The sequence below is a fragment of the Pyxicephalus adspersus genome, chromosome 2 (genome assembly GCF_032062135.1).
Source record: "Pyxicephalus adspersus chromosome 2, UCB_Pads_2.0, whole genome shotgun sequence".
Lineage (NCBI taxonomy): Eukaryota > Metazoa > Chordata > Amphibia > Anura > Pyxicephalidae > Pyxicephalus > Pyxicephalus adspersus.
Window position 1 is genome coordinate 918,786 of NC_092859.1, and position 15,480 is coordinate 934,265.

The 15,480-nt window shown below is 45.5% G+C and overlaps 2 protein-coding genes across 2 annotated transcripts in view; both read right to left on the reverse strand.

Annotated features, from left to right (window-relative positions):
* Positions 1–6,191, reverse strand: part of LOC140324872 (thialysine N-epsilon-acetyltransferase-like) — a 7,294-nt gene extending 1,103 nt beyond the window's left edge. Inside the window, exons 1-6 of the mRNA XM_072402995.1 lie at positions 6,142–6,191; positions 5,147–5,232; positions 4,300–4,476; positions 3,583–3,666; positions 3,197–3,298; positions 3,030–3,070 (exon numbers count right to left, since the gene is read on the reverse strand). Coding sequence (XP_072259096.1) covers positions 3,030–3,070; positions 3,197–3,298; positions 3,583–3,666; positions 4,300–4,476; positions 5,147–5,232; positions 6,142–6,191 — 540 coding nt within the window. The remainder of the gene's footprint in view (positions 1–3,029; positions 3,071–3,196; positions 3,299–3,582; positions 3,667–4,299; positions 4,477–5,146; positions 5,233–6,141) is intronic.
* A 1,765-nt stretch (positions 6,192–7,956) lies between these two features.
* The window catches only part of CHRNB1 (cholinergic receptor nicotinic beta 1 subunit), a 9,675-nt gene continuing 2,151 nt past the window's right edge, over positions 7,957–15,480 (reverse strand). Inside the window, exons 3-11 of the mRNA XM_072403006.1 lie at positions 15,454–15,480; positions 14,815–14,924; positions 14,358–14,466; positions 12,332–12,479; positions 11,996–12,187; positions 11,411–11,634; positions 9,384–9,547; positions 9,068–9,215; positions 7,957–8,466 (exon numbers count right to left, since the gene is read on the reverse strand). The exon at positions 15,454–15,480 is cut by the window's right edge and continues 6 nt beyond it. Of these exons, the coding sequence (XP_072259107.1) occupies positions 8,326–8,466; positions 9,068–9,215; positions 9,384–9,547; positions 11,411–11,634; positions 11,996–12,187; positions 12,332–12,479; positions 14,358–14,466; positions 14,815–14,924; positions 15,454–15,480 (1,263 nt within the window). The 3' untranslated portion in view covers positions 7,957–8,325. The remainder of the gene's footprint in view (positions 8,467–9,067; positions 9,216–9,383; positions 9,548–11,410; positions 11,635–11,995; positions 12,188–12,331; positions 12,480–14,357; positions 14,467–14,814; positions 14,925–15,453) is intronic.

Here is a 15,480-nt window from a genome sequence, read left to right on the forward strand (position 1 = left end):
GGATTTGTCCTCACACTTCTCTGGGGGGCCCATATATATCTATCATATGACTGATTCCTATAGAGCTCTGTCATGTCGCCCCCTTGTGGTTGTCTATGTATCACACAGCACAAGTCTGCTAAGCAATCATTCATTTCCAGTAACAGATCATTAATTGGACGGGTTAATAGGATATGCCCAACAGATGAAAGAACCAATGCTACTGCAGTCAATAAGGGATTTGGGAATAATGGCTCCTCCCCTTCTCCAGACCACCAATCAGAGCATAAAAGCCATCTATTTAGGCAAGAGTGGTACTTTCAGCTAGATTCCATTTATACTCATACATCCCTCGCCCTAACAGGATAAAGATTTTTAGTGTTTCATGGGGGAGGGGGGTTCCAAAACAAAATCTCCCCACCAGGGGTTGGCATCGGCTGATTGACCTTGTTTTCCTGTTGGATGTTAAAAAAAAATAAAAATGTTTAGGAATATGAAGAGGACCTGTCTGTGTCCATGATTTAAAATATGCCACTTTTATGTATAGCTAGCCATGTGGCCACAAGGTGTTGGCAAAGAGCAATATATGTACTGGTCTTCCTACAAGGTTCCTCGTGGGCGGTGACTTGTGAATGAGGAGGGTGCTTTGATAAGCAATGGTTTAAGTACAACAAATCATTGGAAATTCCTAATTTACCAACAACCTGAGAACTCAATCCAACCCTGATGTGACTCCAAAGCCCTTCTCTGAATGTAATTTGTTACGGCAGAAGTGTGTTTAGAAGCCTTGTCAGGTTTCCATTCATTTCTAATGTAGAATATACGCTCCAAGAAAAGTAATATATAGGATTGGGGGAGGGTGACAACCTTAGCATTTATGTACAGCATGGGTGTCACAGAGACAGGAAGTGAAACATATGACCATGGTTTCCTGTCAAAAAATGCCACCTTGCCTTAAACTCCTCATCAACTGACCAGTGTATATTTAATAGATGATGAAAAGTGGAGCCGTATAACCTGAACCAGTATATCCTAGCATAGAGCTTACAGTGACCATAGAGGTGAATGCGGGATGGTCATGTGATACTTACAGACCAATTATACTGCACCTCTGTACTGCGGCATGACGTAGAGATCCTCCAGGTGCAGCGCTCGCCCCGTCCATGTGCTGTAGGTGTAGTGGGACAGAGCGTAACCAACCAGCCGCGGACCTAAAAATATAAAATGGCAACAGACACAGATTATAGACGGGACCTGAGGAAATGGAATTTAATTATAATAAAAATTTTGAAACTTTGTATCCACTGGAAATATTCTGAAGGATATAAACCTGAGAGGGAGAAGAATAACGACTGACCTCTACTGGTCAAAGTGTGAACTGCATCTTCCACAGATTAATATACCCAAGCAATATTCAATGGAAAGTTTGTGTCTCTGCCCCTCCCACAATTGGGTACAGGCCCAGCACAGATATGGTGGGGGCCCCTCATAATGGGCACAGCTAGTGTGCAGACCCAGGGACCAAGGACAGGGATGGTGGGGGCCCTTCATAATGGGCACAGCAGGGTACAGACCCAGATAATTGGAGGGGGCAGTTGGTATTTATCGCCATACACTGAATTATGGGTTCTGGGGGGGAGCAGACCATATCAGGGAGTTCCATAGTTGGATCCATAGTTGGTACAGCCAGTGTACAGACCCAGCACAGATATGGTGGGGGCCCCTCATAATGGACACAGCCAGTGTACAGACCCGGGGACCCAGCACAGGGATGGTGGGAGCCCCTCATATTGGGTACAGACAGTGTACAGACCCGGGGACCCAGCACAGGGATGGTGGGGGCCCCTAATATTGGGTACAGACAGTGAACAGACCCAGGGACGCAGCACAGATATGGTGGGGGCCACTCATAATGGGCACAGCAGGGTACAGATTGGAGGGGGGGCAGTTGGTATTTCCCGCCATACACTGAATTATGGGTTCTGGGGGGAGCAGGCCATATCAGGGATTTCCATAGTTGGATCTCTGGGATTTGGGCTGCAGCTGTTGGAATTCCATTCATACCTCCAGCCATGTGCTCGGGGGAGGGGCAGCACTGGGGGGGGTTACCTCCTGCATTTCCCCAGAAATGTGACCCCACCTGGATCATTCTTATGATCTCCTCGCAGTCCCCCGGTTCCGCTGCTCGCACCCTGAACCCGGCCATTGTGTCCCACTACCCCCTCTCCTCCTTCACCAGCAAAGCCTCCTCTCTGGTCACAGTCCACCCTGCTGGGGGAGGGGGGGAGTCTCACTCCTCCTGTTACACCCTATGTCACTGCAAGACAAGGATCAGACAAGCACCGCCCCCCTCCAGGGCAAAGCACAGCATTAGTTGGAATGTTACATGAGAGACATTTAACCCCTTTTTTGGCATTGAAGGGCTGACACCGGTGGACTGGAAAACTGCCACTAAGAAAGGGTTAAATCTGTCCACATTCATAACCGGAGACAAAGGCAGAGCAGGTTTGGTGTTTTCTATTCACAGGACCGTCCAATCAGAGTAAAGCCCATTCACAGGATGGTCCAATCATAGTAAAGCCCATTCACAGGATGGTCCAATCATAATGAAGTACATACACAGGAAGGTCCAATCACAGTGAAGCCCATTCACAGGACGGTCCAATCATAGAACGGTCCAATCACGGTGAGGTCCATTCACAAGAAGGTCCAATCACTGTGAAGACCATTGGCAGGACGGTCCAATCATAGGATGGTCCAATCACAGTGAAGCTCATTCACAGGACAGTCCAATCATAGGACGGTCCAATCACAGTGAAGCCCGTTCATTAATAACGTGTTGGGGCTCTGGAGACGGTAGGTATGTTTTTGGGGTGCACATATAAATGTCTGATTGCACCAACATGCGTGTGTATGACTCCAAATCCTTCTTGTAAATCTCTAGAAATGACCCTGTGGGGCTTTAGGGCCCATTCACTGAGGGTTTCCATTTTTCTGTCCTCCCACTTTATATTTGGAGGAAAAGATCTCCGCATGTTTAATAATCTCACCTGAGCAACTTTTCTCATCAGCATCTTCCCGATTCCGCGTCCTGCCAGACGAGAATACAGAGGGCGAAGATCAGAGATAACCAGAGACGTCACCTACACTTGTACATCGCTATGGTATATGTCAGTGCTATACCAAAGTATAAGAATCCGGGGGAGGAGTTACTGACCTCTGAACTGCGGTGACACATACAGGTCCTCTAGGTGGAGTGTCCGCCCTGTCCAGCTGCTGTAACTGTTGGCAAACAGAGCATATCCGGCCAATGGGAGCCCTGTGGGGGGATGGGAGATGATTATTGGTGGCCCCCATTAGAATGTAGGGGTCTCATCAATATCACACATCCATAGAATCTATATTTGCCCATGTGTCCCTATAGGGGAGCGAATCATCCTGCAGGAGAAGGGAGTGGAGCAGGAACACCCTGCTGTCAGCCTGCCTCTCTCTCATTGAAGCCAGCTGTCCAGCTCTCCTTATGGTGTACAGGATATGGGGGGGGATGGGGGACACACTGAGGTGTACACAGACCTAAGTAGGAACTCCACCTTCACCACTCACCACTCTCACTTCTTTCACCCTCCAGCAGCTCGGCAACCACACAGCGAAACCAGGCGGACTCCCCGAATCCATCCTGAAACAAAGCTGTGTGACAAGGAGGGGTTATTATGAGGATACCCGGGGGTCAGATCCATCCCCCCTTATCATCATCACCTCCCCCAATACAGCCATGTGATACCCCCCAATGCAGCCTTGTAATACCTCCAATGCAGCCTTGTAATACCCCCCAATATGGCCATGTAATACCCCCCAATACGGCCATGTAATACCCCCCAATACGGCCATGTAATACCCCCCTCCCCATCTCTGCTTCTCAGTATCCCCCCTTCCCCGCTCTCTTTTTCTCTCCCCATTCTACCCCTTTTATCTCCTTCCTCTCTCCTCTCACCCCCCTTATCTTTCCCCCTCTCTTGTCCTCCATCTCTCTCCTCTTATCTGCCCCCTTCTCCTTACCCCTTCTGTCTCTTCCGCTATTTCCCTGCCCACCCCCCTTCTTACCCTTTTCTCTCTCATCTCCCCCTCTCCCTCTATCTCCCCTCTTATCTGCCCTCCTCTGCCCCCCTCCTTTACCCCATCTGTCTCCTTCCAGTCTCTTTTTTACCCTCAGTCTTATTTCCCTCTCTATTCCCCCTTCTCATCCACCCTTCCCCCAATTTCCCCCTTCTTTTTCACCCTCTCTAACCCCTTCTGCCCCCCATCTTCCCCCGGCCCCCTCACCTTCCTCAGTCAGGGTGATGTAGTTGCTGATCTTTTCGTACTCCGCCAGCTCCTGAGAAAGAAGAACAGAGAATTGCTGATAAAATGAATGATCAGGACACGCCCTCTCCCAGCATTGTCCAATCACAGGGCAGGGTACTGCCTCAGAGGAGCCACAATGTATCTGCAGCACAATATCTTAGTGCCCTGTCCTGGGGTGACAACCATGGCACTTCCCATGAGCAGAGGGGGTAAAGAGTGACCAGCAGGGGGCGAGGTGTAAAGTCTGATCATTAGATGACAATTAATATGAGACAGCAAACATCTCCCACAGGAAGTCACAGCAGGTTTCCTGGGTCAGAGCTGCCATATTGCTGCATATAAATTCAATGATCCCTATGGGGGTTACATTGTAATACTGCACTACAGAGGTGAGGTCAGATGTTTGGTTTGCACATTCACTGGTCAGAGAGCGGCTCCCAGCAATCTCTTCTCTCTCATTCTGTCCTCCTGCCCACCCCACAGAAGCCCCCAGCTCAGATCTATCTCTAGTGACTCCCCTCCAAACATATCTGTAGATCACCCCCCATTATACACACATGCTCATACACACGCCATGCACACATGTGCACACATTGGGGCATGCAGACACAGCATGTGCACAGTGTTACCTCCTTATTGGTGCCTCCTGTACCAGCAGTCACATGACCAGTGACAGGGGAGGGGTCTATGTACAGCACAGGAGCTGAGCTGGAAGTGACATCATAGCCAAGAGGTGTCCTATTGGTCACTGTAATCTGATGGGCGGGGCGTGGGAGGACCTGTGCTCCATATAATAATAAAAGCTGCTATTAATGAGAATTCTCACCTGACACGGAAATAAATCCTTTAATATCTGAAATAATTACCCCCTCACCCCCCCTTGACCTATGTACCCCAGCCCCAGCCTGACCTCTGAACATAAAAATGCACAATAATTAACATTCTCCATAAAGTCCTTCAATATAAATAGATCTCCATAGGGGGGCGCTGGAGAGCCGAGTGCAAGGAATAGATAACCAGTGATCAACCTGACTTATCAAAGTGCAGCGGCACGCAAGGCATGCTAAAGTGACCTGCAATATGCCCACTTAAGAATGAATTAAATGGGAACCCCAGCTGTATGACATTCATTCTGCTCTGCCCACTGTGTGAATAATATTCACCATGTTTGTGAATATAAAATCCTCATGTTCCCCGCTTTGTTTCATCTCAGTGATGCTGATCTTCTGCAGCCTCTTTGCTGCCACTTCCTGTCTACACGCTGGTAATGGTGACAACAGAGGATCATGTCTGTGTGTCACGTGCAATGATGAAACCACTTGTAGTCTCCATCTGAATTCTGTGTGACAACGTAGGGGGACGGCTTTGTCTCCCTATAACGGGAAGTGACCTTCATGGCAGGATCACCAGGCATTATTTGAACCCTAGTATTTTCCTAGCTCCTGGAAGTGATGTTGGCTTCCCATGGATGTCCTCCAATGGGGTCATTTCTCTTGTTATTACCAGATCAGAATAATTGGGGTCTGATATTTCAATTGGTTTCCTACGAGCTGGCAGATGTTGGCTTTGAGCGGTGCCATGGCACGATCCTGCCACTAATTAGAGCTGTTGGCAGCACCTCTCCTTCCATTACAGAGCTGATCCCTCCAAGTGGACCTGTCATGGGGCAAATACAAAGCCTTCCACACAGTGCTGGGTGAATATCATGCTTATGCTCCGGATTCACTGCGTTTTGAAGTCACTGACCCTGAATATAGATCAGGGAATGTAGCCTGTGGGTGAATGGATCCTCAGGGGCCCAGAAATCTATAGAGAATATACCTGAGGATCACCATGATAAGGCCGGATAGCAGACGTTTATCACTCTCCATTTCCTGCGCTTTGATTGGTTGTTTTGATTGACCTCTAGCCAATGAAATGCTCACTAGCGTATTTCATTTTATAATTGGAATGAATGGCTGCAATCAGTCAGTGATGGCCCCTAGGGGGAGGGCAGTTATTACCCGAGGTGTGGTTAGCTGGAGCAACAACCAATCAGAGGGGTTCAGACAGATTTACACATCCAACCTGTTAAAAAAATTTTTTGGGGGTGAATGTAAAGTGAATTCAGCATCTGACCAATGGGCTCTGATCAGACATTGGGGAACATTGCAGTCTATCCAATCAGAATTCTGATTACTTTCTGTCCAATAGGAGTGGACCGCGGCATGCAGTATTTGGCGAAGTCCAACCAATCAGATGAAATCCGGAAGACATAAAGCTGAGATTCTGAACATGAAAATTTTCTTCCAGCTCATAAATTGTTGATAAAAGAAATGAGTGAAATGGATTTCCAATAATGATACAGCGAATGCCAAATACACGGCGCCAACTTTAGGGCAATAAAACAGCTGCTAAGATTTATGAATAGTTCACACAGGGTGAATCCAAAGAACGCATTTTGAAAGGAAGGGAACATTCCATTCCTTTGTGAGCAGGCATGGAGGGGCAATACTTTTATTGTATGGAGAAAATCTATGCGTGAAATAACCACTAGGGGGCAGTATTAACATTAGCCTAAGATTATATAGAACTAGGAAACAATGTATAAAATGACCAGTAGGGGGCAATATTATTACCACAGTACTTGTATTGTATGGAAAAAAATCTATGCGTAAAATAACCACTAGGGGCATAATTATCAGCCTAAGATTATATAGATCTAGGAAACATTGTAAAAAATGACCAGTAAGGGGCAATAATATTACCACAATACTTGTATTGTATGGAGAGAGTCTATCTGTAAAATAACCACTAGGGGGCAGTATTATCAGCCTAGTACTAAGATTATATAAAATTAGGAAACAATGAAAAGAATGACCAGTGGGGGGAGGGGAGGGGGTAATATGACTTCAGCACTGCAGATTCTATACTAGTGAGAAGAAATATAGAAAACGGCCAGCAGAGGGTAGTATTGTCATTCCATTACTCAGATTATAATATACTAGTGAGAAACAATGTATAAAATTATTACCACAGTACTTGTATTGTATGGAGAGAATCTATATGTCAAGTAACCACTAGGGGGCAGTATTATCAGCCTAAGATTATAAAGGACTAGGAAACATTGTAATAAATGACCAGTAGGGGGCAATATTATTACCACAGTACTTGTATTGTATGGAGAGAGTCTATGTGTAAAATATCCACTAGGGGGCAGTAATATTAGCCTAAGATTATAAAGAATTAAGAAACAATGTAAAATTGTAGATTGCACTGTAGATTGTATACTTGTGGGAAGAAATTCACAAAACGGCCAGCAGGGAGCAGTATTATCACTCCAGTGCTCATATTATATACCAATTGGTAACAGTGTATACAATGACCAGTGGGGGGCAGTACTATCTATAAACTGTATTTATAAAGCACCAGCATATTACGTATCGTTGTACATTAATTATAGGTTGCAAATGACAGATGCAAACAATGACACAAGTGAAGGAGGAGAGGACCCTCCCCAAAAAAGCTTATCAAACAAAATTTGTAATGTAATTGAAGTTTTGAATAAAACAACCACCAGGGGGCAGCACTATTACCCCAATACCCCAAATATATAAAANGAGTAAACAATGTATACTTAGACCAGCAGGGGGCGGTATTATGACTCCAGTCATGGCACATCATTTATTATGACAGTTTTTTCAGACAATTCAAATACTGTACAAGCAGAAGAGGTGATCATAATAATAACAGGTAAAGGACAAAATACACGTCAGGGAATAGGAGTGCAAAGAAATTGGGCATTAGGGCATAGGGTGGAAATAAATGGGGGTGTTAGAGCATGAAGTACAAGGAAATGGGGTGTCTGGGAATGGGGTGGAAATAATTGGGGTGTCGGGATGGGGAGTCGAGGGGTGGGGTGCGAAGTAATTGCCTATTATGGAAAGAGATTTTGGCATCTGGGAATGAGAAGTGGGGGTCAAGGCACTCTGGGTTTTCTGGAAATGGGGAGTCACGTATTGGGTATCAGGGGAACGGGGTATCTGGTGGGCTATTAAAGCTTGCATCCAGGAAGATGGTCAGCGTCCCCAGAGTGGTAAATATGATGAAAGTCCAGAGAAAGAGACGATCGACCACCATGGCCACGTACTGCCAGTCCTCCTTTAGCTGCCAGAGAGAAGAGAATAGTTATTGAAATGATCCAGCACTGATATGTGCCCGCCTGAAATACCCAAACAATCCCACATGTGCCGGCCTGAAATACCCCACCGATCCCAAATGTGCCCGACTGAAATACCCCACCAATCCCAAATGTGCCCGACTGAAATACCCCACCAATCCCAAATGTGCCCGTCTGAAATACCCCACCAATCCCACATGTGCCCGACTGAAATACCCCAACAATCCTACATGTGCCCGACTGAAATACCCCACCAATCTCACATGTGCCCGACTGAAATACCCCACCAATCCCACATGTGCCCGACTGAAATACCCCACCAATCCCACATGTGCCCGACTGAAATACCCCACCAATCCCACATGTGCCCGACTGAAATACCCCAACAATCCTACATGTGCCCGACTAATATACCCCACCAATCTCACATAGGCTTTTCCCTGGACAAACCAAAGATCAAACAATACAAAGAAGCCACTGGACCCATCAGGTGTTTGCTTTGTTTCTGCGTCTGAAGCCCATCTACCCTCTGGGTCTCCTCTGTAGTATCCCCATACTCCCTGTACAATGTCTATGCCGGGTAATTACCGCGTCGTAGTCCTCCTGCTCCTGCAGCTGCTGGGCGAGATAACGGATGGCGCTGATTGCAGATTGTAGATCTGGGGGGAGGGCCACTCCCAAACTTGGACCATCCAAGAACCATTTCATATCTCGTGAGAAGGCTGCTGTCTGGTACCTGCGAAGACACAAGAGGTGCAAAGGGCCCTTCATCAAATACTCAACTCAACGGTCAACGTTTCTTCTTTTTAATATTGAATTCCTGGTTGTTTTTTATTGTTCTAAGATGTGAATACAAAGCTTCCCGTTCTCCATAAAAAGCCCCACAGGGATGAGCGGTACCCACCTTTCAGGTTTGGGGAAGATGAAGTCGTTCTCTGGTCTACGGATGAAGTACTCATCGGCGTGACGCGGGGCTGCCACATGGCGGGATGGAGGCTGAGCTGGAAGAGGCGGCTCAGGTTTTGGTCGGCTGATCCGGAGATAGCGGGGGAGTTGAAGGATAAAAATCTGCATGGCAGAGGGGTAAAATATTTACAAGATCCAACAAAATTGCAACAAGTGTGAATTATCAAACCAAAGGAAAAAAAGGCAAAAGGAATTATTTCAAGGTAAAGTATCTGAAGAACAATCGGGTTTGGTTTCCTGCCAGGATGGACCCAGATCTCTCGCTAACTGGGCTGTGTGGGTTCTAAAACAACAAAACGGTCAGTAGTTGTATTGGAAGTCAGACAAAACGGTAATTTTATTTGTGAATGTTGGCTGGGAGTGGACATCATCCATAGTTCTCCCCAGCCCGTTTTTGGGGGGCGGGCTGCCCTAACAGTGGCTGTGAACAGACAATAGAGGCCGTTCACTCCATTGTCCGCTGATAAGAGCTAATTGCTGATTGGAGCCCGGCGGAAGGAGATCAGCACAGCTATGAAGAGATCGGGACACAGGCTGCCCCTCCCCCGACCTATTGCTGTGCTGAGTCTTTTGAAAAAAACATGTCTCCGCCCAGTGGGCGTGTGTAATGACATCATCAGAGTAGTATGTGTGTAAATGCTGCATGTCACATTCCTCAGCCTTACAGTTCCCTGTGTATAAACCTTCAAAACCCCTAAACTGTATGTCATAATGATTTTACATTTTCAGGGTGCACAGGGGACACTTATAGTTAGCACCATTCACAATTTCAGCACCCCAGCTTTAACAATTTTCATGATATGAGGATCAGAATTGTAAAATCTTGTGAAAATACAACATTAGGATTGCAGTATTAAAAGCAAGTGTCCCTTGAAATCCCTAATTCAAAATACAAATTGGGGGTAGCTAGAACACGGACACAATGGCAGGGGTTACTGGATACCTAGGACATAAATAACCAGGAGCTCTAACTTTGCTGTGTCTAGCCCCGCCCACTTTTTTACCACCTGGCTGAAATAAAAATTCCGGGAGAACACTGTCATCATATCACAAACAATATTATGGTGCTGGATGAGCAATATGAAAGATAATAATATCAGCTCTGGAATGGGCCGAACTGTATGGAACCTTTGTGGGTCAATATGAGGAACATGAATGGTCATTGCAATCTACTGACCTCTACTCTACCAATGAGTTATGGATCACCTAATACTTTTGTCTGTTGGTTAATGATACAGAATTCAATCTCTGACCTTCTATCTCCAGGAAATTTCCTTTCTGAGATCTCGGCACACCTACTATATTTTTCATGAAGGGTTCCTACCATTCCTGGCCTGGGATCTTGGTTCTTCTCACCTGCTGTGCCCATTATGGGTAGTTCCTACCAATTCTGTGTCCAATTCCTGTGTCTTTATATGTTCTGTGCCGAGTGGCTTCTACCATCACTGTGCTGGGTTTCTGGATCTGTACATCTGCTGTACTCATGAAGAAGAGTTCTGACCATCCCTGTTCTGAATTCCCAGGTCTGTACCCCCTGCTGGTGGTCCCTAACACCCCTGTTCCCAGGATCCCAGGATCCTATACATTATATTTCCATTAAGGTTCCTCTAATATCTGTCTTGAATTTCTGGGTCTGTACACCTGTTATGCCCATTATGAGGGGTTCTGACCACCCTATGCTGGATTTTTATCAATTTAATGAACATTGAAGTAAAGGGAAGTGGTGGGGGATTGGAACACACATTTGTGAAGGGAACACAAAACTTCCAGGTTGGGAGAACAGATCTGGGAATTTAGGCAAGGAATTATGAGGTATTTGGTCTGTGAAGACCAAACTCACTCTTTACCTAAAATATCACTTTTGGGGGAGACATAAAACCTATGAATTTAGGAAGCATCAGAACTTTGAGGCCTATGGGGTCAGGTAGGTTGATACACTACAAACTTGACACAGATGGCCAATACCTGCCGCACCCACTGGGGCATGTGATGGGTGTTGGGTGATCGATGGTGAAGGTTCAGAACCACTACACTCAGGATGACAGAGAAGGTGACCAGGATCATGGTAAACATGAGATAGTTGACAATGATGGGGACCTTCAATGAGGTCTCAGGGACTTTATCAGCCAGAAGCAGCAAGAAGACAGTAAGTGTGAGAAGAGCAAAGATGGACAGCGTCATCTTTTCACCTGGAAGGATGGAAAAGGAAGAGAATAAGAGAAGGAGACATAAACTTGGTTGTGTGTGGGTAAAGGTTGTGTGTGAATGTTTATGAAAGTTCACATTTATCCAAATCAGGGTATACTTAGAAGTAATTACATTCACCTGGACTTTTTCTGCTGTGGTAGCCAGGCCCAGAAACGTCCATGGCTGGGTAGGAAAATGTCAACTTTACAGAACAAGTCCACATTAATGTTACAACCAGTGGTCCTGATTGGACCAATAGACCAAATCCAATGGGTTCCATGTTAATATGGATTGTAAGAACTTCCATGTAACTCCAGATACATATTTGGTTTTGACACCTGGAAGGTTTATGTCTAATATTACCTGCATCCGGGGGAAGGTAGAACACAAAGATGGCCAGAATGGTAATAAGAATGCATGGAATGATGATGTTGACAATATAGAAGAGTGGCTTCCTTCGGATGACCAAGTAAAATGTGATGTCCTCATATAAGGGGTCTGTTGGTATTGTGTTCTTACGGGAGGATCGATGTCGAATCTCCCACTGGCCATTTTCTGGAAGAAAAAACAAATTATTTGGGGAAAACCAACATTACTTCAATACTTCATACAGTAGGACCTGGAAATATGGAAGATCTCCGGGACCTAGATCATGTGAACATTTATTTAGTGCCAGAATATGACCCCCAAATCTCTTACCTTCAAATGTATTGGCAAAGATGACAGCTTGGGTGATCTCGTTTCCCTGGGCATCCCTTGGGTGCACCAGGGTCACCTCATCTGCCTCGTAGGTCTGAGATCGAAAAACCATGCTGCAATTCTGCCAGTCGAAGGGGAAGTACTGAACCTGGAGTGATGGAACAAGGGCAATGGGTCACATAGCTTGTTGTGGATCACTACAACATCTGTAATATTGCAGCAACAAATCCAAACTATGCTATGAAGCTGAATGGCCTTCACAGAGCTCTGACCTCAAACCCACTGAACACCTTTGGGATAAATTTCAATGGTGATCCCTGTCTTTTCATCCCCCTGACCCCACCAATGGGGGCAAATACCCAACAGACACACTACAAAATCCTGTGTAAAGTCTTCCCTGAAGAGTGGAGGTTGTTATTGGGGCAAGAACATAATAATGGCCATGAGGTGGGGACAACTCTATATTAATGGTCATGAGATGCGGACAACCCCATAATAAAGGCCATGAGATGGGGACAACTGTATATTAATGTCCATGAGATAGGGACAACTCTATAATAATGTCCATGAGGTGGGGAAACTCCATATTAATGGCCATGAAGTGGGGACAACTCCACAATAATTACCATGAGATGGGGACAATTCTATATTAGTGTTCATGAGGAGGGGACAACTCCATATTAATGGCCATGAGCTGGGGACAACTCTACATTAATGGCCATGAGGAGGGGACACCTCTATAATAATGACCATGAAGTGCAGACAACTCCGTAATAAAGGCCATGAGATGGGGACAACTCTATATTAAAGTCCATGAGGTGGGGACAACTCTATATTAATGTCCATGAGGTGGGGACAACTCCACAATAATAGCCATGAGATTGGGACAACTCCACAATAATGACCATGAGATGGGGACAACTCCATAATAATGAGATGGGGACAACTCTATATTAATATCCATGAGGTGGGGAAAACTCCATAATGAGGCCCTGAGATGGGGACAACTCTATATTAATATCCATGAGTTGTAGACAACTCCATAATGAGGGCCATGAGATGGGGACAACTCTATATAAATGGCCATGAGATGGGGATAACCCTAGATTAATGGCCATGAGGTGGGGAAAACTCTATATTAATGGCCATGAGATGCGGACAACTCCATAATAATGGCCATGAGATGCGGACAACTCCATAAGAAAGGCCATGAGATGGGGACAACTCTATATGAATGTCATTGAGGTGGTGACAACTCTATATTAATGTCCATGAGGTGGGGGCAACTGCACAATAATGGCCATAAGATGGGGATAACTCTACGTTATTGGCCATGGGGTTGGGAGAAATCTTTAATAATGATCATGAGATGGGGACAATTCCATAATAATGGCCATGAGATGGGGAAAACTCTATATTAATGTCCATGATATGGGGACAACTTTATAATAATGTCCATGAGATGGGTACAACTTTATATTAACGGCCATGAAGTGGGGACAACTCTATATTATTGGCCATGAGGTGGGAAAAACTTTACGTTAAGGGCCATGAAATGGGGATAACTCCATGTTAATGGCCATGAGATAGGGGAAACTCTACATGAATCACCTTAGGATGGGGACAACTCAATTCTATTATAATGGCCATGAGATAGGGGAAACTCTACATGAATCACCTTAGGATGGGGACAACTCTATTATAATGGCCATGAGGTTGGGACAACTTCATAATAATGGCCATGAGATGGAAACAACACTATAATAAAGGCTATGGGATTGGGACAATCTTATATTAATGGTGCTGAGGTTGGGACAACTGTATATAAATGGCCTTAGTTTGGGAATGTGATGACCTACAAGCTCATTTAGAGGAGTCAAGGGATTACTCAAACTTTTGGTCCTATAATAGAATCTTTATTCACACAGTTTTTCAATCCTTCCTCCGATGACCTGATCTCATTCATATAATATCTGTTCCATCACATAATGATAAAATGGTGGACAACCCGATAGCTTATATTCACCTCGATGGGGCAGCTGCTTTGATAGAGGGACGGTGGCTCCCAAGTGATGTTGCCTTTCCAATTGACCAAGACATCAACTGCGAGTCCAACATCAAATTCTCCATTATTGCTGAGAGAGAGGAGAGAGTCAGTGAGTGAACAAAATGTGGGCAGTGGGCTTCAATAAAACATAAAAGCCTAAACCTAACCGACTAATAGATCAAATTTTACATACAATGTCTGCTCCAGAGCGTGCCATCAGGATCCTTGCTCAGGCACTTCCTATTTTGGGATGACAACACTCTGCCGTTGCCTCCTGATTGTAGATAACATCTCTTATAAAGTGTCTCCTGCAGGAACAGTCTATCACATTGGCTGGCCAAAGTGAGGCCTTTGTAAGCCTGGAGGGGCCCCTGGGCATCCCTGGGATACAAAGTCTGGTTTTGTGACTTCCAATCACCCCTGTCCAGACACTTACTTGTTCATGAGGACAATATCCGGCTTCCACACAGTGTCCGAGGGGATCCGCAGAGACTCGATCCCACCATATTGTGATGGGTCCCAGGTGAGACGGAGGTCATTCCAGGCCTGAACATGGAAGAACATGGAGTTAGTGACTGGAAGAAATGACATCTCACCCAGAATGTTTCTCTGATATGGCCAAATAACATCCAATGAGTAAGCCCAAAACTGGAGAAGAATATGGGAGAACCAGGCTGATCTAGCTAACCTGGAATGGATTTATATTTTTTAGCAAATGTTTTCAATCCTGGACCAGGTCCATTTCAGGTTTGCTGGATCACTCAGGCTCTCCCATGGTAGTTTATCTTTTCCAGTCCTGGGGAGTTTTAATAAATCAGGACCATTGAGTATACTAACAAGAAAAGTAATGCACATGAAAGGGGCCAATCATCATAGCATGGCTCACAAAGGGCCCAAGGGGCACCAAACCTGGGTTTTTAACAATCTTAAGTGCATGTATGGCCCAATATTTTGTTTTTGGAGGGAGGGGGGATGCAGTAGCTTTGCATCCCATTAGGTAATCCCTGGCAGGGGATTCCATCAGAGGTATCATGGGAACTCCGATGTTACAGACATCCGGCCTGGTGTGACGTACCATGTTCATGTAAACCTTGGTGGTCAA